This window comes from Osmerus eperlanus, chromosome 16 (assembly GCF_963692335.1).
Source record: "Osmerus eperlanus chromosome 16, fOsmEpe2.1, whole genome shotgun sequence".
Taxonomy (NCBI): domain Eukaryota; kingdom Metazoa; phylum Chordata; class Actinopteri; order Osmeriformes; family Osmeridae; genus Osmerus; species Osmerus eperlanus.
In genome coordinates, this window is record NC_085033.1 from 13,775,688 (window position 1) to 13,796,275 (window position 20,588).

The 20,588-nt window shown below is 47.9% G+C and overlaps 1 protein-coding gene across 1 annotated transcript in view; it reads right to left on the reverse strand.

Moving 5' to 3' along the window:
* Nucleotides 1-18,551: 18,551 nt before the first annotated feature.
* pard3ab (par-3 family cell polarity regulator alpha, b) overlaps nucleotides 18,552-20,588 on the reverse strand; it is a 140,522-nt gene continuing 138,485 nt past the window's right edge. Inside the window, 1 exon segment of the mRNA XM_062480484.1 lies at nucleotides 18,552-18,963. Within this exon segment, the coding sequence (XP_062336468.1) occupies nucleotides 18,570-18,963 (394 nt within the window). The 3' untranslated portion in view covers nucleotides 18,552-18,569.

Sequence of the window (20,588 nt, forward strand, 5' to 3'; positions counted from 1 at the left end):
CTGTACACACACACACAACCACACACACAGACATATATATACACACACACACACACACGTACTTAGCGAACACTGACAGACATACAGTGTGCGTGCTCTCATAAAAGCACATGAACAGCCACAAACCCTCATGCGCAGATGCGCAAAAACACACAATCACCTCCAAAAGCAAGGGAATCTTTATGTACACTACAGTATATACATTAGACAGGAACCATGACAGGGATGAACAATCGTTTAAGACAAACAACTCAGACTAATGTAAACATATACTCTACTGTATATCTCAGACGGAAAATGCACTCCAGGATGTAGAGTACTGTATATATAAACGGCGTGTCACTGATTGTGTCTGCTGAAATGATGACACTCACACTATTGGCTCTTTTTGATGACAGGCTCAATAAAGACACTAGGTTGGAACAAATCACGGTCATCCGATAAAGAAATTGCGTTTTGCGAATACCTTGTGGGTTTACAGAACTACCACAGCAATAAAAAAGATACTGCCATGGGTAGCCTTACATTTATTACTCCACCGCATTAAGAAAGCAACAACAATCTGTAAATTGCTCTCCGGTCTAAGAGCTTAATTGCTAATCTCTTCTTCTAGGACAGTGTTTATTTCATTAGCTTCATTTGTGCCGATGCAATCTCTTCACTAATTAACTTGTTTGGATTAAATGTCTACCCCTTCTTATCTTCTAGCAAGGCAATAAACAAGCAAACGAACGGACCACCGAAGAAAGACGCGAAGCTGTGAGACAAAGACGAGATAAATTAGAAACGGCTCCATGCAGTCATCTGAAGAACAATAGTTATCATGACAATAAACCGTCGAGTTACCAGAATAGCACCAGAATAATGCCGTCATGTCCTTGGTTTCAAGTGTCAGGTTTATTCGCCTTTTTTGTAAGTGCAGTAACAGGTAGGCCTACCGTACATTGGAATTCTTGGTACAGCTCCCCCTCGACAGTTTAACACCATGATGCAGCGCAGTCCTATAGGACTACAGTAAAGCACACTGAAGACACATCAACATTTCTGAAAACGATTACAGTATGTGACACTATTCCTGAAAAATTACAAACAATGGACGTATTAAATGGATGTGGGCCACCTCTTTCTGACCCTTTTTGCACTTTTACCATCTGGTTACAGTGGGAGCCCACACACATCTGACACTTCCAAGCCTCTCCAGAGGCATCTGGAAGCCTTCACCAGTCGGCATTTTGCTTAATTTGCTATGTATCCTTGATCCATCATGTGGACTGAATCGAGGCATGGGTGTTAGACTTGGTTGAGCACAAGAGCTTTCCCGCTCTCTTTCCCCCATAGTGTGATCCAGGCTTTCCCCGTCACCGGGGAGAAAACACAAATTAACCGGGGTGATGAAGGCTTGCAAGTTTGTGTAACCGTGCCCGGTTCTGGTGCAAAAGGTGTGTGGTTTCCTTATCAGGTTCTTTTGTGTTGAGGAAGACAGGGAGTGTGAGAAAGAGAGAGAGAGAGGGAGAGAGGGGGGGAGGTAGAGAGAAAGAGAGAGAGGGAGCGAGGGAGGAAAACCAAGGGGTGGGAGTGTGTGTGTGTGGGGTGGTGATGAAAAAGAAGCAAGAGGGGGAGAGAGAACGTGTGTGTGAGAGAGAAAGAGAGAGAGAGAGGGGGGGAGTTAGAGAAAAAGAGAGATAGGGGGGGAGGTAGAGAGAAAGAGAGAGAGGGGGGGAGTTAGAGAAAAAGAGAGATAGGGGGGGAGGTAGAGAGAAAGAGAGAGAGGGGGGAGGTAGAGAGAGAGAGGGGGGAAGTAGAGAGAGAGAGAAAGGGGGGGTAGAGAGAGGGCGAGAGAGAGAGGGGGGTAGAGAGAGAGAGGGAGGGGGGGTAGAGAGAGGGCGAGAGAGGGGAGGTAGAGAGAGAGAGAGAGAGAGGGAGGAGGGGGGGAGAGAGAGGGCGAGAGAGGGGGGGGTAGAGAGAGAGAGAGGGGGGGTAGAGAGAGAGAGGGAGGGGGGGTAGAGAGAGGGCGAGAGAGGGGGGGTAGAGAAAGAGAGAGAGGGAGGAGGGGGGGGTAGAGAGAGGGCGAGAGAGGCCAAGATTGAGGAAACGAGTGAGCGAGGTCTCTGAACTATTGAACAGCATATCTGGCAGTGCGAGGAGCCATCTGTGTGCGAGGCCTTGAACCTATTTAAATTCAGGACGATTGCACTGTTTCGCAAATCCATCAGAGCTGAGCTCCTTCACTACTTACAGTCAGGGTTCTGAGGCTAGGACTGTGGGTTAGAATTCAGTAACAACAATGCATTTCTTCTGGGCTATCTCCAGCCTCTCTTTCCTTATCAAAGCAATTTCCTTATCAAGTTTACACATGCAGTCGAATTATTTTCTCCTTTTTAGGCAGTTGTGTTAAATGTTGAGGCAAAAACATATCATTACTTTTCTGAGATAGTCTATCCTGTAGGTAATCTTAGCAGGAATACATAACTTAATAAAGTATGTATTATTTCCCAAACACATCAAAGATAAACATCTTCCAGGTGGAAAATTTCTAACCAGACTTGAATAATCTATTACAATTTACTCCCCCCCAAACACACCAATGTTGACATTATGTGAGTGGCCTCCTGTTTCAGCCAATGATGGATGGGCTGATCGGAGGGGGGAGGTGACAAGGTCCAATCAGAGGTCTCCGTTGGGACTGTCCTGCTTCCTGAAACATCTGCTCCCCAGCTATCCATCATCGGATGACCACAGCAGGTTCAGGAAATCATAGGCTTTGCTACAGTCTCAGCCTCAGGGGGATTCACAACACCTTCAGGTTTCTGGAGGGCATCACAGACCAACAGGCACCAAGTGTGTTTTGGTTATTGAGTTATTGATAAGGTCCTTCCTTAACTGTAATGTCCTGGGCTGAATCATTCATGAGAAATTAGTAGTGCTCAATCGGGGGGGGGGGGGGGGGGGGGGGGTTAGTTCCTGATGAGTTAGTTGATAAAGGTGGAACAGGGTTTGGGGAAGACTCTGGCGTTGTCCTGAATGTTTAACACAGATGTTGTAACCAGAGAGACATGCTGTTGAGGATAACGCCGTCAAGTCCACTCTGAAACCTCCAACTCAAAAGCAGTGACTAGTTCCAACTAGTGGCATATTAAAAACGTAATATCCAAACAACCAGCAATGTCAGACATGAACTCATCTCAAGGTTAGACCGGCACTGGGCACCCGGGGTGTCCCATTACAGAGAAACTCAGGTATTCACCGAGTTCGTGGCAGATTTGAATAGAATACGGTGCCTACGGAGTCCACGGAGGTGAGCTTGATTACTCCAGACGCTGCCTGGTGTGTAACTAATGAGACATGCCTCACCCCGGGTCAGGTGCAGGGCTGCTGCAGGGCCTTTGAATCTTGTTTACCCTCCGCCTGGTGCCCAGGAGGTCTGCAGGCTACTTGCTAACAGACAAATGAAGTAGCTGTGCTTGAAATTACAACAGTGGCTAAGCTAGCTGAGCGGGCTAGCTTTAGCTTTGCGTTACAGGAGATCTTCATGAATAATAATATTTTTTTTTTTTACAAATGGTTGGTTGCTACAATTCCGTCTTGAAAGCATTTTTGTTTTAGAATGTTCACCAAAGGAAGGTAAATCGTTTCACCCAGGGTTGGAATACAACACTGTCAAGGAAAGCTCAGGACTGCAACACCTTTTTTTCTGTTTCGGAAGCCAATTTACCGTTTTAGTTCCAAGCTACACTACCTGTCCACAAGGGTGGATTTATTTTTGAACCTTTAGCCCCTTGTTCAGGGACTAACAGTAAACATCCTTAAAGTTTCACAGAAGACCAAGCAATCCAAGTTAACAAGCTACTGCTCTCCTCGCATGGTGAGGCTGTCCTTTTACACGCCTGGGTGAGCAAGTAGCTCCTAACAGCTTCCAGTCTCAACATTGTGTGGCAGGGACACTCAGGTCACTTGGGAGGTTTCCTGTTAAATGAGAAGCTTGTTTTTTTTTGTTTTTTTTTTACTTGGAAGGGATTTATTCGTGGTATCATTTTCCAAAAAAGTACAGAACATTTTAAAATATAGTATTTTTAAATAAAAGGTGCCTTTACAATAGTACGACTCTTGGATTGTCTTTTGATATTTCTTCCCCCAAACACGAACAGAAGATATTAATAGCTCAACACAACTCAGAATGTCACTCATCTTCACATGCACACAAGTTCCCGTGGTCTAGAATTGATGGGATCAAACACAAAACTCGACTTCTGTTTCAACACATTTTGCACGCTTACCCCTCCAAACAGTTTTCACCCCCCTACAATTTTAAGACAGCGTGGTGTAACCACAGCATCAAAGACTGCCCGCGTAATGACCTCACAAGGTCAAGCGTTCGCGTGAACCGTGACCAATCGAGGGTCGACCTCGGCCCACAGGGTGCTAATCCTTTCACACCACCGCAGGGATACCTAAAAAAAAGATGGCCGACATGTTATGGGGGTTGAAAGTTACTCCGCCGTGTCTCTTGGCTGTATTGCTGTGACCGGTTGAGGAAACACACAGACGAGGGCAAATTTAGGAGGGAGGAGAGGCGAGAGGGGAGGAGACACGGGAAGGGAGGGAGTCAGATGGAATTATTGAGGATTGGAGGGGATTTGGTCGCGGCCACCTTGATGTTGGAAGCTCGGCGCAGGAGGATACACCATCTGATCCCGACCTTGAGATTCCGCAATCTCCTTTTCTCGGTCGTTGCCCGGCAACGTCACTGTGACCGCGTGTGTTCGCGGACAGAGATGGATAACACAGGGATTTAGACGTTCCTTATCTTGACTGTTCCTGTTCTCGATCCTTCTCCCTGCGGTTTACAGTTATGAACTCCTCTCCGCGTTCTAGCGAGGGTCCAGGATATATTTTTATTTAGGAATCAATGAAGGAAAGCTGGCAGGTGCAAAGTTAAAGATATGAAAAAACAATGCAGGGAACAGATGGAACACTCTAATGCCCCAACTATCACGCAGTAACATCTAGACTGCGTTCCACACACCAAGGTAAGATTCCAATCACATCCCACAATTCCTGTGGAGCAACCAAGCTGAGAGTCCTTCCAGATTTACAGGGCAGTTTATCATTTTCTCATGAGACAGATAAAGGGGTCTCGGGGTTACCCAGTGGGCGAGAGGCCACAGGCCTCTATCTGCTCCTAGTTACGGCCTCCTCTGCTATCTCTCCCTGGGCCTCGAGTTAAGATCAAAGACCCTCTACTGGACATTTGGGAGCCCACAGAGGGGGATGAGCACCCGTGATGTAATAACCCTCTTTCCGAGCGCAGACTTGACCCTCCGGTTTTGAACCTCTTAACCTCTTTGTCAGAACACAATGAGGCGATTCTCGTTCGTTCAAAGAGGACGTACATGATTGAGTGCCTCGTAACTCCCACCTATGCACGTAACAGGGCGGAGATTTGAAGGTCAGGGGTCACATGGTGGACAGATGTACAGATGTGGCGAGGCGGGAAGAAACTCGGACAAAGACTGTTTTATCAGTATGCACCTGAGGTACCCTCTCACACACACACACAACCACACACACACAACCACGCACCTGAGTGCGGCGCAAATGAGAGCCAAAGCAGCTTTTTTTCTCCCTGTAGGGAATAGACAGACGAGGAGGTTTATAAAAGGGAAATTAGAGCCGTTCACACTACAGAAGGCGACGGTTCTGTTTAGACAGCTGCTGCGACGTCTCGTACAGAAATGAGAAAAGGGGTTGTGCAGCAGGCAGATGGGCCTTTGGACTGACATTCAGTGAGCCTCCTCGACATCTAGTGCATGCTAACTAGTCTCCCAAGGCAGGGGGGGAAACAGCAACAGCATCCAGGGAGGAAGGAGAGAAGGAGGAACGACGGCAGCAATGACACCGTGAATCACAAGACGTGTTCCTTTTCAACCGTTCCTGGAAAGCGTAGCGCGTACTGGTGCTGTTGTACTTTCAGCATCAACCGTTCTCTGCACTGCCAGCAACGTTCAGTCAACAGTGGAAAACTGAGGGGGAAAAAAAATCTAGTTCAGACCAACGTCCATGTTAATATACAGTACAGTCTTACAAAGGTGAGATAAGTGACATGAGACAAGGAAATCGATAAACTCTCACTGGATTCAACTGCATTGTAGATAAAGGTCAAAGCTATAAGAATGAGTTGGTTGTGAAATCCATAGTACTGTCCTGTTGCTTGTACACCCCCTTTCTAAGAGCAGAGCATGACACCTCTTAAAGAAGCAAGGAGATACTCTACTCCACCTTCAATTTACATTTAGCATTTAGACACTCTTATCCAGAGCGACTTACAGTAAGTACAGGGACATCACCCCCGAGGCAAGTAGGGTGAAGTGCCTTGCCCAAGGACACAACATCAGTTGGCATGACTGGGAATCGAACTGGGACCTTCGGATTACTAGCCCGACTCACTCACCGCTCAGCCACCTGACTCCCTACACAATTGATTCCAGACCTTTATTTATGATATTTATTTTACCATTTTTGGCGTAACATTGGTTTTATGTGGCGTGAGAAGCAGAGTGGTTTTCCTGTCTGACCGGACGGAACACAGATTGTTTTCAAATTCAGTTGCAATTATTGTTTTGTTTGAATCCGGAGTCCGGGAGCTGTCTATGTATGTATGTCAACAAGTGTCAACAGCATGTCTGTGTGTATAAGAGATTGAGGATTGTATTCACAAGTGAATTAATACGACAGTCTGGGAGATTTAGTAGTCTTACGTAAAGGCACGTTCAGAAAAGGCTAAAGCAAACTGAAATGAAAATACACAACGCTTTGATATTTGGCTACTTTGTTTATTAGGCTAGACATGAAAGCATACAAACCCTAAATAGCGAACCAAGGCACATCCTGTTTTTAAACCTTCTTTGAAGATTATTTCGTTTCCCACAGTCTGCAATTTGGAATTCCCTTCTTGGCAAATATGTATATCTCATAAAGTCAGCATGGGAACGACGCCTTAAACATATCTTTTTATTTTTTACCAGAGGCGAGACTCCATGTTATGACAGAAAAGCTGGATGTCTTTCAAGAGACCCCACAGAAATGCCCATTCCAACTAAAAACACAAATCAACATATTAATTCAATACAAAATAACCACAATACTGTTCTTTTATGGCAGCTTCGATGAATTGGCCTGTTGCGTTTTACTCTCTTATGTTTGGCTTTCTCTGAATGCTGGCAGTCGATGTGATAATTAGCAGTTAATGCAGTCATGTCCGACCGCAAGATCCTTCATTGTTTCTGGAGCATGGCTGTCAGGAGGTTGGAGGAGCAACAATGGAACGGCATTTGTAACTGTCTCACTTATGCACCAGGTTAAATGGAGAATGAATCCATTACAAAAAGTGTTGCTTCCCTACAGCAGAAAGGCCACGTAAATATGGATAAATTCGAGTACTTTGAAGCGGAAAGGGCATGTATGTACACACACGCTTTGTTTGTTTCAATCAAACAACATCAGTCTCGTTTTGAACTCATAACCACGAAATAATCACTTCTCTAATAATAGACGTGTTAATTGCTGTGGATACGTAAAATCACTTGGAATAAAAATCTCACGAACACAGAATAAAAATCAGTGCAAAAGATGATTTCCGACTGTAGGGCACCCCTACATGGTATCTAACACAGTACACTGCTCATACTGTGTAATACTAATCCAGAACACACTCTCTCCTCTGTCAGACAATCTCCCACCCAGAGACAGTGTGTGGCCAGGCAACCAATCACAGACACTGGTCACAGTCCTACATCTACAGTGGTACTAATTGATTTGGACCCCCTCTGTTCTGTTTCCCATTGGCCACTTCCCTAATCCCCCGCCAAATGCATCCACCACAGTCCAGAGCTGACCCCAGACCAGTGAACAACACTCACACCCTGGCAGGCCTCTGTGTATCTGCTACAGTCTGGACTGGTCCTGGATCAGTGGAGTATCTCCAGTAGCCGGCTGACATGGAAGCGTTTGCTTGGTAAATCCCCAGTCATCGTGCTGTGGTTTCTGCGGTTCTTGATAAGCTGGACAGTCAGATGGAGCAGGGTCCAGCCTCCTCAGGTGTTCCAGCGTGGCTGCTGGTTAAACTGAGCGGCTGAAGCAAGCTGCGTCTGATTTGTGTGGGTGTTGACGTGAATTTACGAGCATTTTTGCTTGTGAGTGGGTTAGGAGGATTGGAGGATTGACAAATTAGCTGCTCGACCAACAGAGAAATGCTGTTTCACCAGTCAAACTCTAATGTCCACCCCGCGGTTGGTTTTGGCTGATGGTTTCCCAACTCCATTTGAGGCACTGAAAATCAAAAAACACTTTTTTTGTATTTTCCTCTTCAGAGCGTCCCTTCCTCTGAATGTCATTCGTCTGACATATGATATGTAATCACCAACACCGTAACATGAATACACATCCGTGCGTCTGAAAAAGTAGGAATCCGATTCTACATTCAGAAGCACATTGATGAAAGAACTCTGGCAATAACCAGTCTAAGTGAATCACTGACAGACCCACGCAAAAACTGCATCGAGATCTGTCTCCAGACTCCTGTTGTCTGTGGGGATGGACAGCCCTTGGCCCAGGGTCAGAAGTCCCATGTTTTTCATTTTGGGTATCCATCTTAGACACTCTATGGACTCAATTTTCCATTAGAGGCCTGAAAAGCCTCAGATGAAATGGATTTTTCCTCACATTGCAGTTTGAGGCTAGAGGTGTCTTTTTTTCTTATTATTTAGTTTCAATTTCTCTCTCTCTCTCTCTCTCTCTCTCTCTCTCTCTCTCTCTCTCTCTCTCTCTCTCTCTCTCTGTCTCTCTCTCTCTCTCTCCCTCTCAACTCTTTCATCTTGGCTTATGGCTGCTGGTGTGCTGCTGTGCTTTCAAACGACGATGAGAGATAGTTTGCATGCTCCACAGGTTTCCAGAGCCCCCGCTATGAAACAATGTGGAGCTGAATAAGAATAGGTAGGGCAAAGAGATGCACCTGAGCTGATGTTTAACACATCCTGGATGCTCTCACAAACAAGCTACGCCGAGACACACCTGCAGGCACACAGCACACGCACCACTGCAGAAGATCTTTAGGCAACACGATCATTTATTTTAAAAATAATTTGTTGTGTGTTTGTTTGTCTGTGGACTATGTGTGGGGTGGTGATGTTGTGTATGGTGTAAGGGAATAGGGGGTAGCTTGGGTAAAAACAACACACATGCACAGTCAGTGTGTGGCGTGTGTGTGTGTGTTTGGGCTGTGCTGTGTGGTGTTCAGGGCCAGAACCTGAGACAGTGATGAATAAGCATTATTAAACAGACGACATAGTCCTCGTGGTGTCATTTATCTTCATCCTCACTGACTCCATCACAGATCCCCATCTCTCTCTCTCTCCCCCTTTCTCTTTTGCTCTCTCTTTCTCTCTCTCTCTCCTCTTTCTCTCCTCTCTTTCACTTGCTCTCTCTCTCTCCTTTTCTCTTTCTCCCTCTCTCTCTTCCCCGACACCAGACTTATCTACAGCTGATTGTCGATAAAAGAAAGCAGTGCTTGGAAAGACACACAGCCAGTAGATAGCTATTGTACCAGTTGCCCGTTTTTATGTGAGTGTGCAATTCCTGAGCCAAAATGGACCATCTGCAGGTACAATGTAGAGCCACTGCCACCAGGGAATGCAATGTAATTAAAAAGAGGACAACAATAGCAGTTCATGATAGGAGGGATGATGCCAGCAAAATCGAGATTAATCACAGAGTTGAGATGATGGGCAATCCCTTCGAGAAGAATATGAACTAATTTGATCTCTCTCAGAGGGAATTTGAGCCCTTCACAACGACTCTCCAATAAACAGAGACTCGTAGCAGTGTTTAATAATATAATAGAGTAATAATACTCTTCAGCAGAGCACAGATTAATATTCCACTCGTTACTCACCTGGAGGTAAAACGCTCTTGATTAAAGCACAGAAGTAAGACATTTTTCATCTGTGATTTGAGTTATTTAATTACTGCCTGACGTGTTAAGGATGAAGAAGAGATGGAGAGTGAAATGGTAGACCATAGGTGTGCGTGTGTGAGAGAGAAAGAGAGAGAGAGAGAGAGAGAGAGAAAGAGAGAGAGAGAGAGAGAGAGAGAGAGAGAGAGAGAGAGAGAGAGAGAGAGAGAGAAAGCAGACGGAGAGAGGGTTGAGAGAAATAAAAGAGACGAGCACACACACACACACACACACACATGTAAATGCCCTGGTCATTAGTGACCAGGTCCAGAGTGGGAAACAGATGGTCAGGCACCAGAGTCTCCTTCCACAGGTGCCGAGGCCGTCCCACTCACTCTCTCACCTGCCCCTTCCCCCTCTCCTCCCCCTTCCCCCGGGCCCCACCCCCCGATCAAACAGCAGCTGGCTCCACCCGGCCCACCCTCACCTCGGAGAGAGAAACGCAGCCGAAGCCAAGACCCTCTGGCTCTGACAGCGCTGGGCAGTGATGGATAAAACCTTAGAACGTTAGGAGGCAAGATGTCCGAGGCTCAGAAATTGCCTTCGGAATGGCGGTATTGTTTCATTATTTTTCCGTTCGTCAAAAAAAAGATATGGGTGTGTGTCCTTGTGGGCAGTTTCTGCGCTACGACACCTTCTCTACTGCTCTAGAACATTCCCTTTCAGCTCCACTGCTACAGCATAGCAACATCCTTCTGGAGCGTGTCCTTCGGAGCGAATAGAGAATGCGGGCTGGTGAATACTTTAGGCCAGGGGTGTCAAATCCTGGTCCTCAGGGGCCGCTTTCCTGTATGTTTTAGATGTTTCCCTGCTCCAACACACCTGATTCAAATGAATGGGTTGTTATTAAGCTCTGTGAAAGCCTGATAACGACCATTCATTTGAATCAGGTGTTTTGGAGCAGGGAAACATCCAAAATATACAGTACAGCGGCCCCTGAGGATCAGGATTCGACACCCCTGCTTCAGGCCCTGAAGGTTGCAGCGTTGGGCACGGGTCCAGGAAGGAAGAGCTTCATGGCCTAACAGGACCTAAGCTGAGAGGAACAAGGCATGTTAGAGCCATTTCATGGAGCATTTGACAGAGGCAAGCTGAGGGGGGAATCCTCTTGGAGTGAATGCCTCGGGGATTTAGGACCTACAGAAAGTCGTTTATCCCGTCCCCTGCCAGCGCTGCCACCAGTCTGACCAGGCTTCACCGTGGACGGATGCTGGAGAGAGTTAGAGAAGGGTGGGGGGGGGGGGGGGGTGGTGTAGTCAAAGGGATTGTTTTGGTTATTACCTTAAAGGGGTTGTTTAGGTTATTACCTTAAAGGGATTGTTTAGGTTATTACCTTAAAGGGATTGTGTTTTTTAGTTGTCACTCTATTGGGATTTCTTTTCCACCAAACTGAACACACTTAGGTCTAATAATCTGTTGTCTTGAAAATTATCATATGATGTAGCCTACTGGTTCAATTGAAATTAGGATGAGATCCAGCTGTACTACATTTCAAACAACTTCGGGTGTTCCTTCATCCACAGACCAGTCTTTTACTGTGTTGTTATAGCTAACTACTCAAGACCCTGAAGTGCTGATGCGGTGAGAGTCAGAGACTGTGGTATGCAGGTGTTAAGCACCATCCAGCTCTCGGTGGCAACCCAGTAAAAACACCTCCAGATGTTCCCATGACAGTCAGGGAAGATATGGGGGACTTCCTCCAGTAGGTTGCCTTTGTCTCTCATCCCAGATTTATGGTTCAGCTTTTCCCCTCCTCGCGGCCCCGGCTTCCTCCCGGAATTCCAGAGCGATGAGTCACCCTTGAAACCTCCTTCGTCTGGTACGGAGAACACGGGGCAGGCAGAAACAGGTGTTAGCGTCGACCTACGACCTCACAACGCGTTCATTAGCTAATCCGCCTCTGCTGGAGGTATGCATGGGGTCAACAACGCTGTTAAAAAAACAAACAACCCCCCCAAAAAACTTGAAAAAAAACTGACGTGGTTGGTCAAGCGTACGCCGATACGAGGATGAAATAACGGACGGTGTTTTCGTAGGAGGGAAGCGTCTCGGTTGACAAAAGGCCGGTCTGAAATGACCCGTGGCGTGGCCCCGGGGTTGTGTCGAGAACATTAAAAGCTCCACGACGTTGTTAACCTGTTTACGCTCCTGTTTCGCTCGCGAGACAAAAATGCTGCCTCCCCCTTCCTCAGTTACGACGCACTAAATTCTAAAAAATATATTTTTTAGACGCTACACATGTTATACATCGTTGGAAAGCTACGATTCTTGTGCTTCCATTGAAATAAACCAATTCAAGATCAAGTCGCAATAGCAAGCAAAGTCAACGTCTTTTTCCGGTGAACATTCCTTCAACAATGCCAAAGAAAAAAGTTGTACTCACCCTAAGTTGTTCAAATAGGTCCAGGTGTGCAAATCATGCCATCAAAACTTGATCTGCGTAAGTCCCAAGGGTTCAAAGTATCTAACCATGTAAAGTAATTCGTCCAAATACAATGTTTTACGTTCATGAATAGCCATTATCCTTTGTTTCATTATGCAAGTTAGCCGACGGAAGAAACAACTTGTTCACATAAAAGTGTTATTTTCTCAGATTTATCAACGGAGTATTTACAAAATGAAGGTCTCAAAATGTCCGTTGAACCCTCCCCTTTTGATTGACACCTTGTTCGACCCAATAGGAGCTTCCATGCCCCGTTGACAGCCCTCTAAAGCCAACTAGGTCTGTGCGTCCTGCCCCCCCCCCGCCCCCCCCCCCCACACTCGTTCTAAACAAATTTCTCGAACTGGCTTCGACTGGCTCTGAAATTAGCTCGTTAGCCTTGTAGCTGACAGCTAGCTGAAAATGCCAATACCTCATTTGTATGCGTCTGTGGAGCCTTCAAAATAACAGTCGATTGCGCAATATGGTTGACAGAATCAGTGTTCTTTGTGCGCCAATCCTTGGAATCAGATAAAGCACTCCAATGTGTTCATGCTTCAGTTTTTGTGTTTCAGTATTACTAATTAGGGATTTAGCTATTATATATGATAGTTCTAAGTACCACCTTTCATTAGAGATAACAATTATGAAAAATAATACCTTTTTATTTGACCTTGACCTTGGTTACAAAGGGTCATTTTGGAGTCTCCAAAAGACCCTTTTAGAAAATTCCTGGATGTACTCTTATAAAAACATGTGTCAAATATGAATATATTGTGGTATTATGTTTGACTTTTGATTTTAATTGGGTAAGGCTTCAACCTGTGGTCCAATTTAGTCTTCCAGATAATACCTACCACCTCTAGGCCTATTCAGGCCTCTGTTTTCAAAACAAAATCTAGGCGGAAATAGAAATTTTCACTTTCCTTGTGTTCAAGCTTCTATTACTCAACACTAGAAGGACTGACAGGGGTCCTGACAACAGGGGACATAACTTCAGAGTGTCAGCTTTCAAAAGAGATCATTTACATGCATGTACTCCAAATGGTTCAAGAACAGCTTCCAATTTACTTTGGGTATGCTGTTTAGGCGTTTTCAGGCAAATTTAACAGGAACATGAAAAGGTTAAAGAGAATGAGTAATGATAGAGAAGCACAGGAGGGCAGGGAGGAGGAAGTTTATTATCCTGCACCCCAGACCTGCCTGTGGCTGCCATGGCGACCTGCCTACCAAGGAGATTCATGGGAAATAGCTACCTGAGTAGAATCCAGATCCGGCACAAACACACCTCCTGGGGAGGTGCAGCGATCCTCAATGAGAGAAAGGGCATTCTGTGGAAAATAATAGAATAGAATAGAATAGAAAATACAAGAAGAAATCCAGTTCTTCGTCCTCTTCTGTCTCGCCCAGACCTGGGTGGAGTCAGCCGAACGTGAACTTGGAATAGCTTGAATTCCTGCGTCGCTTTTGATTTAAGAGTCATCGTTTGCAGAGTTGAAAAGTGTTGGTTTCAGGGTAAATGTGCCTGGCAAGCCAGCGATTACTCAAGCATTAGATATTTTTCCACCAGTTCTGGGATTCCTCACAGAAAATAGCTGTCTGGTGGCTGAGGGGTGAGGGTATTGGGCTAGTAATCTGAAGGTTGCCAGTTTGATTCCCGGCCGTGCCAAATGACGTTGTGTCCTTGGGCAAGGCACTTCACCCTACTTGCCTCGGGGGGAATGTCCCTGTACTTACTGTAAGTCTCTCTGGATAAGAGTGTCTGCTAAATGACTAAATGTAATGTAAATGTAATGTAAAATAGGTCCCTCGTTGTGGACGCCCTAGCCAGGAGGGTGTGTGTAGGTTACTACATAACAGCTAACGTCTCGCTATCCTCATATTGATCTGTGTCTGGTGGCTGACTGGTTAGGGAATTGGGCTAGTAATCCGAAAGTTGCTGGTTCGATTGCAGGCTGTGCCAAATGACGTTGTGTCCTTGGGCAAGGCACGTCACCCTACTTGCCTCGGGGAGAATGTCCCTGTACTTACTGTAAGTCGCTCTGGATAAGAGCGTCTGCTAAATGACTAAATGTAAATGTGTCTGATGCAGTACGTCCAGGCGAGGTCAGAGGGACATCCAACCAAAGCCAGGCTCAGAGAGCTGGCCCTCGGGCTGCTCATATTAAAGCCAGATGTATACAGGCCACCCGCACCGGCGGGTCGCTAGCTGATCGTTGCCGTAGAGATGGGTTCATGGTGGTGGTGGGTTCGATCCCAGGTGCGAGCGAAGATCGGGCATGTGTACCTCCGACGGTGGCTGAACACTGAGCACTTGCTGTTTTAACCCATTCCTTTTTTCACTCGTTATTTTTAATCCATCCCTCCATCCTTATGTTAACGGTTACTGAAGACACACATTCCAATTACAGTCAAAAATACAAGGGCAGTGTTTGTGTTCCCAGCAGGGCCCATGCGACTGTGTGTGTGTTGTCATGAAAGAGGACCTGAAGGTTACTCTTTCATCCCTAACAACCGTCGCCGCTCATCTGAGGCTCAAGAAGCGTCGCCGCGGCGACCCAGCATGCCGCCGAACGCTCTTCGTAATAAATCGATAAAAGGGAACAGACAGTCATAAAGATGAAAGAGCAGTCATCCCTCCGTTTCTAGGGAGCTCCGCTGTGGGTGGTTTAGATGGGCTGAATGGTGTTTGGTTAGGATGTGAACTTTGACCCTGAGAACAGTCCCAGGAGCTGGAGTCATTCAACAGGTTGCCTCTGGGAGACAATAGGATTGTGGAGTTCAGTTAACAACAGGAAACACAATGGCTGTCACAGGATTACAGCAAGTCGCTGAACACACACACATGGATACTATGTACACCTCGCACACACACACACACACGGATACTATGTACACCTCGCACACACACACACACACGGATACTATGTACACCTCGCACACACCCACACAGGGATACTATACACACCTCCCACACACACACAAATACCCAAACCAATAACCATAATTGATACACCACAATCACTGGCGTGGACAGTGAACCATACTACTTTCCCTGGTCATACAGTTCATTTAGCCCAGAGCAAAACAAAACATGAGAAATATGTGTTAGTCTAGCAGACACTTTCATTCTAAGTGATGTACATTGTGATTTGAACCTGCAACCTCTTGATCTGCACCCATGTAAAGGAAGACTCTGGGGGGGGTCAGGTTTGGTTGTAAACAAACAGCTTTCCTCTTTATTTTAAAGTTGATATGTACAGGAAAAGTGCCTAAACACACTTCTTAATACATCATGTAAAAGTCTGAAAAAACTATTGCACTGTGTTTACAATAGCTTTATACTTGGAACACCATCAGACAGCATTGTGAAAGGCAACGTCAAACAGGATTAAAATACACTGATAAGCTGTGTACAGTCTTATCTTTTGCAGTAAAAAACAAACAAAAACAAAAAACGATAAAGAAAGCTATTCAGGAAAACAAGTACCCCGATGATGCATTATTAGGAAATTTAAAAAGGTACATAAAAAACAAACACATGGTACATTGTGTGGTGTAGTGTCATCTACGATTATTAACAAACAACCTTCTTTCTTTTCTGACATCTCAGGCACTTAATGACCTTCCAGCCCAAAGCAATGGACACCAGACTCTCCACGCTGTGGATCGATTCCAATATCCACACTAGCATACTACGTAGGGTGCATGGCTAGTACACTATTTCATTCAAAGTAGGCAAGTGAACACAGAACGACTCAACCAGATATTTGATAGCATTAGCTGCTACCATGCTACACATTCTGACTCCCATGTTGCACAGTTGGCATGAGGGGCTATCTCTCCCTTTTCCTCCCTCGCTCTCTCTCCCTCCCTCTCTCCCTCCCTCTCCCCCCCCCTCTCCAGGGTGGTGATTGACCAGCGGGAGGCGGCTGGTTAGTCCAGTCCTCCTGGCATATGAAAAACACATGGATCTCAGCATCTCGGTGCTGCACCAGCCTGTCTATAATCACCACGGACACACAGACTGCATTTTTCCCTTTTGCATGTTTGCCCCCCCCTCCCCCTCTCTCCCCCCCTCTCCCTTCCCCTCTGTCTCTCTCCTCCCTCTCGCTCTCCAACATGCTGGCAGGCAGCTCTCTGGGTGCAGATGTCCTCGTGAAGCAGGGTGGTGGTGCAGGTAGTGGAGGCAGCGTGCACCCGGACTGACGTAGCTCTCAGCCATGAGCACCTCCAGGTCTGCTTCATACTTTATGAAGGAGGCTGGGAGACTGGGAGGCTGGGAGGCTGGAACTAGGGACCAGGATTCAGGATCTTTTCTCTCTCTCCCCTCCTCTGACTCACTTTTCATCTCTCTTCCCTCCTCCTCCTCCTCTCTTTCCTCCTCCTCCTCCTCTGTCAGAAGTGCGGGCCTACATCAGGGCCTCTGGTGGCCCTGTTCTTTGGCTGTGGCAGGCTGCAGGTGGCTTGTGATGAAAAATTCAGTGTGGGCTGACTGGAGGAGGAGGTGGTGGTGGAGGAGAGGAGGAGGAGAGGTAGGGGGAAATGTGAGGAAACGACAGAGGAAGAAGGGTGAGGGGAAGAAGAGGGGGGGGGGAAAGGAGGGGAGAAAAGCAAGCGGGAGCACTAGACAGGCGGGCAGGGAGGCAGGCCAGCGAGACGAGCCCAGAGCTGTGCAGGGGGGCAGGTCAGGCAGCCAATCAGAGCAGCCTCCCCTCTCTCCTGTCTGTGCCTAGTCTGGAGAGATGACACACATGAAACATTTATGAGGGGCACTCATTAATAACCAACTCTTTGGCCCCCTTGTTTTTATACTCTCTCTTTCTCTCTCTCCCTGTGGGCTAGTTAACTGGGGTCTCCTCCACAAAGAACAATGGATTCAGATAAAGAGAAAACAGCCTGTCGTTTCTGTGGCGTTCGTGTTTTCCAGGACAGTACCTTGTGCGAGGGTGAGGGGTCGGCAGTCGGGTGAGGGGTCAGCGTGGGTCGTCATGTACGAGGCCCAGCAGAACACCAGGACACACACGTAGGGTCAGGGCTGTGTGTGTGTGTGTCAACTCCACATTCATACACATAACACACACTTAGAATAGGCACACTCAATCCCTCGCACACACTTCTCTACGCACAGACACACACACATTAGCCTATACTCAGAGAGACACACACACACACATTAGCCTATACTCAGAGAGACACACACACACACATTAGCCTATACTCAGAGACACACACACACATTAGCCTATACTCAGAGAGACACACACACACATTAGCCTATACTCAGAGAGACACACACACACATTAGCCTATACTCAGAGAGACACACACACACATTAGCCTATACTCAGAGAGACACACACACACATTAGCCTATACTCAGAGAGACACACACACACACACCAACCCAGGGTTTAAAGGAGCACCCGTTAGCCAGTCTGGTTTGATTATCGTAGCGTGAGAGGAGTGGAGGGGAGAGAGGAGTCACTCAGCAGTATGGAGGCTTGTGAGTCAAAGGGGGGGAGGGGGGGTACAGCACAGTACCCAGAAGGCACTACAAGCCCCAGCTGCCTCCAGCCTTGCGTAGGAAGAAGGTGACAACAGGCTATATGTGGAAGGCTAACTCACTGTCACGTCTACAGAAAGTGATTCACAATAAAAGCGCCCGCTGTTGTTCTGGGTGTCGGCAGGAACCCTCCGGAGAGATCCGGAGGAGTGAGGGTGACAGAGAAGTCTTATTGTGTCTGTGGTGTGGTGGACGTTGTCTGTGGTGTGGTGGCTGTCGTGTCTGTGTTTCAGGACCCGGGGGGAAACTCATGGCTTCGTTCTCCAGCCTCCCCAGGCCTCCAGAGGCTCATCCCAAAGCAGCCCCCGGCCTCGGCCCCAGCCTCAGCCTGTCGTCTGCTTGCCCTGACCCCGATCCTCCTCGCTCAGGACCTCCTTCCTTCAACTCCACCCCTCCCCTCCTTCATCCCCAGTCCTCCATCCTCCCCTCCTTCATCCCCAGTCCTCCATCCTCCCCTCCTTCATCCCCAGTCCTCCATCCTCCCCTCCTTCATCCCCAGTCCTCCATCCTCCCCTCCTTCATCCCCAGTCCTCCATCCTCCCCTCCTTCATCCCCAGTCCTCCACAGTCCTTCCCTCAGGAGTAGAAGGGCCGCCCCTTCTCCGAGCCCAGCCTGTTGAGCCTGGCCAGCTGGGAGGGAGACGGGGGGACGTCCTGCCGGTACGGCCCCTTGGGCGAGGCCGGGTCCCTGAGCGGCGAGTAGACGTCGTACTTCCCCCCGTGCTCCGCAGGGGGCGCCGGCTTCCCCTTGGCCTCCTGCTCCCGGCGCCTCTGCTCCTGCCTCAGCAGCTCCTGTGCCTCCAGCAGCACGCGGGCGTTGACCCCCCCGCCGGCGGCAGGGTAGCCGTTGCGGGAGCCCTGGTAGCTGGAGTAGCGAGGGTTGTCCTTGGCCGTCAGGAACACCTCGCCGGGAGGGTAGGCCTTGTCCCAGGAGTCCTGGGAGACACTGCTGGGGGTCTTCCTGGGTTGTCTGGGTGAGGGTGGGGGGGGGGGGGGAGAGGAGGAGGGAGAGGGAGGAGGGAGGGAGAGTGAGGAGGGAGAGGGAGGAGAGAGAGAGGGGGAGGAGAGCAGGAGGAGAGGAGAGAGAGGGAGGAGAGGAGGGGGGGAGAGGAGGGGAGGAGAGAGAGAGAGGGGGAGGAGAGTAGGGGGGGAGAGAGAGGGAGGAGAGAGGGAGAGGAGAGCAGGAGGGTAGGAGAGAGAGGGAAGAGAGGAGGGGGGAGAGAGAGGGAGGGGGGGAGAGAGGGGGAGGAGAGAGAGGGAGGAGAGAGGGGGAGGAGAGCAGGAGGAGAGGAGAGAGAGGGAGGAGAAGAGGGGCGGAGAGGAGGGGAGGAGAGAGAGGGGGAGGAGAGAGAGGGAGCAGAGGAGAGGGGGAGAGAGAGGGAGGAGAGAGGGGGAGGAGAGCAGGAGGGTAGGAGAGAGAGGGAAGAGAGGGAGGGGGGAGAGAGAGGGAGGGGGGAGAGAGGGGGAGGAGAGAGAGAAACAGGAGAGAAGGAGATGGGGGAGACATGGAAGGGTAGGAGAGAGGCAGAGTGAAGGAAGGAGGGAGAGGGAGATGGGGAGGAGAGAGAGTGGGAAGAGAGAGGGAGATAGATTAGGGATGGAGAGAGGGAGAGTGTGACAGAGAAGGAAAGAGGGAGGGGGAGAGAGAGAGATTAAGAATCCTAGAACTGCAAACCTACAGAGCGTCATCATCATAATATGGACATTTACGATATCGTCCAACTCCAGAAAATTAAAAAAGAACAAATGAAAGATATTCCGTGGAAAGAGACCAGCCAGCCAGAGCTTTTAGGACCCACATCCTCAGGGCTATCACAAGTTGATGGTGAAACACACATAAATACGGTAGTTACAGTCATTCCAGTCCATTTAACCTTTCCAGTGATGGACAGACACACACATCAGGCTTGACACCGTAATAGCGGCTCTCTCGCAGGAGAATCCAGAAGTCGGCCATCTTGTCCCCTGAGCTTTTCCCCCCCAGCAGATATCTGACACCTGACATGGTGTCTTAAAGGCACGGCTGTCAACCCTTCAGGCTGCCCTCCCCTTTAACAGGCAGACAGGGAAGACAATCCCTCACATATGTGACATCATCGTCGTTTCTGCTTCGCTGACCACTTTGTAAGCATCTTCGTGTTGTGCACATATGATATGCATGAATGTACCAAGCCTTTAAGCTCCCTAGTTATCTTCAGGGCAAGATGAAAGAGAAAACAAAACAAAAAACAATAGAGTGGGGAAAAACCCGCAGCGAAACAGAACATCAAGTGGCTTCTGTCTCAGAGCTATGCATAATTAGCAGGTTTACTGACCAGCTGTGAAAGAGATGATTATTTGTGTTTAAATTTGAGGGTGAAAAAAAAAGATATAAAGCCAATATAGCAGTTCTTTGTTTAGTTTTGTTTTTTTTGTTTTTTTTACAGAGAGACAGCGAGTGAGCAGAATGGATCCGCGTTCTTAAGCGGCTGGATAGAAACACAATCCAGACAGTTTATTTAAGCACACGCTCCAGCGAGTCCAATTTTCGAAAGACCGGGTCTGGGTATCCCATTTCATTTCGGCAGTTGACAAGAAGGGCACAGTTGGCCTGGC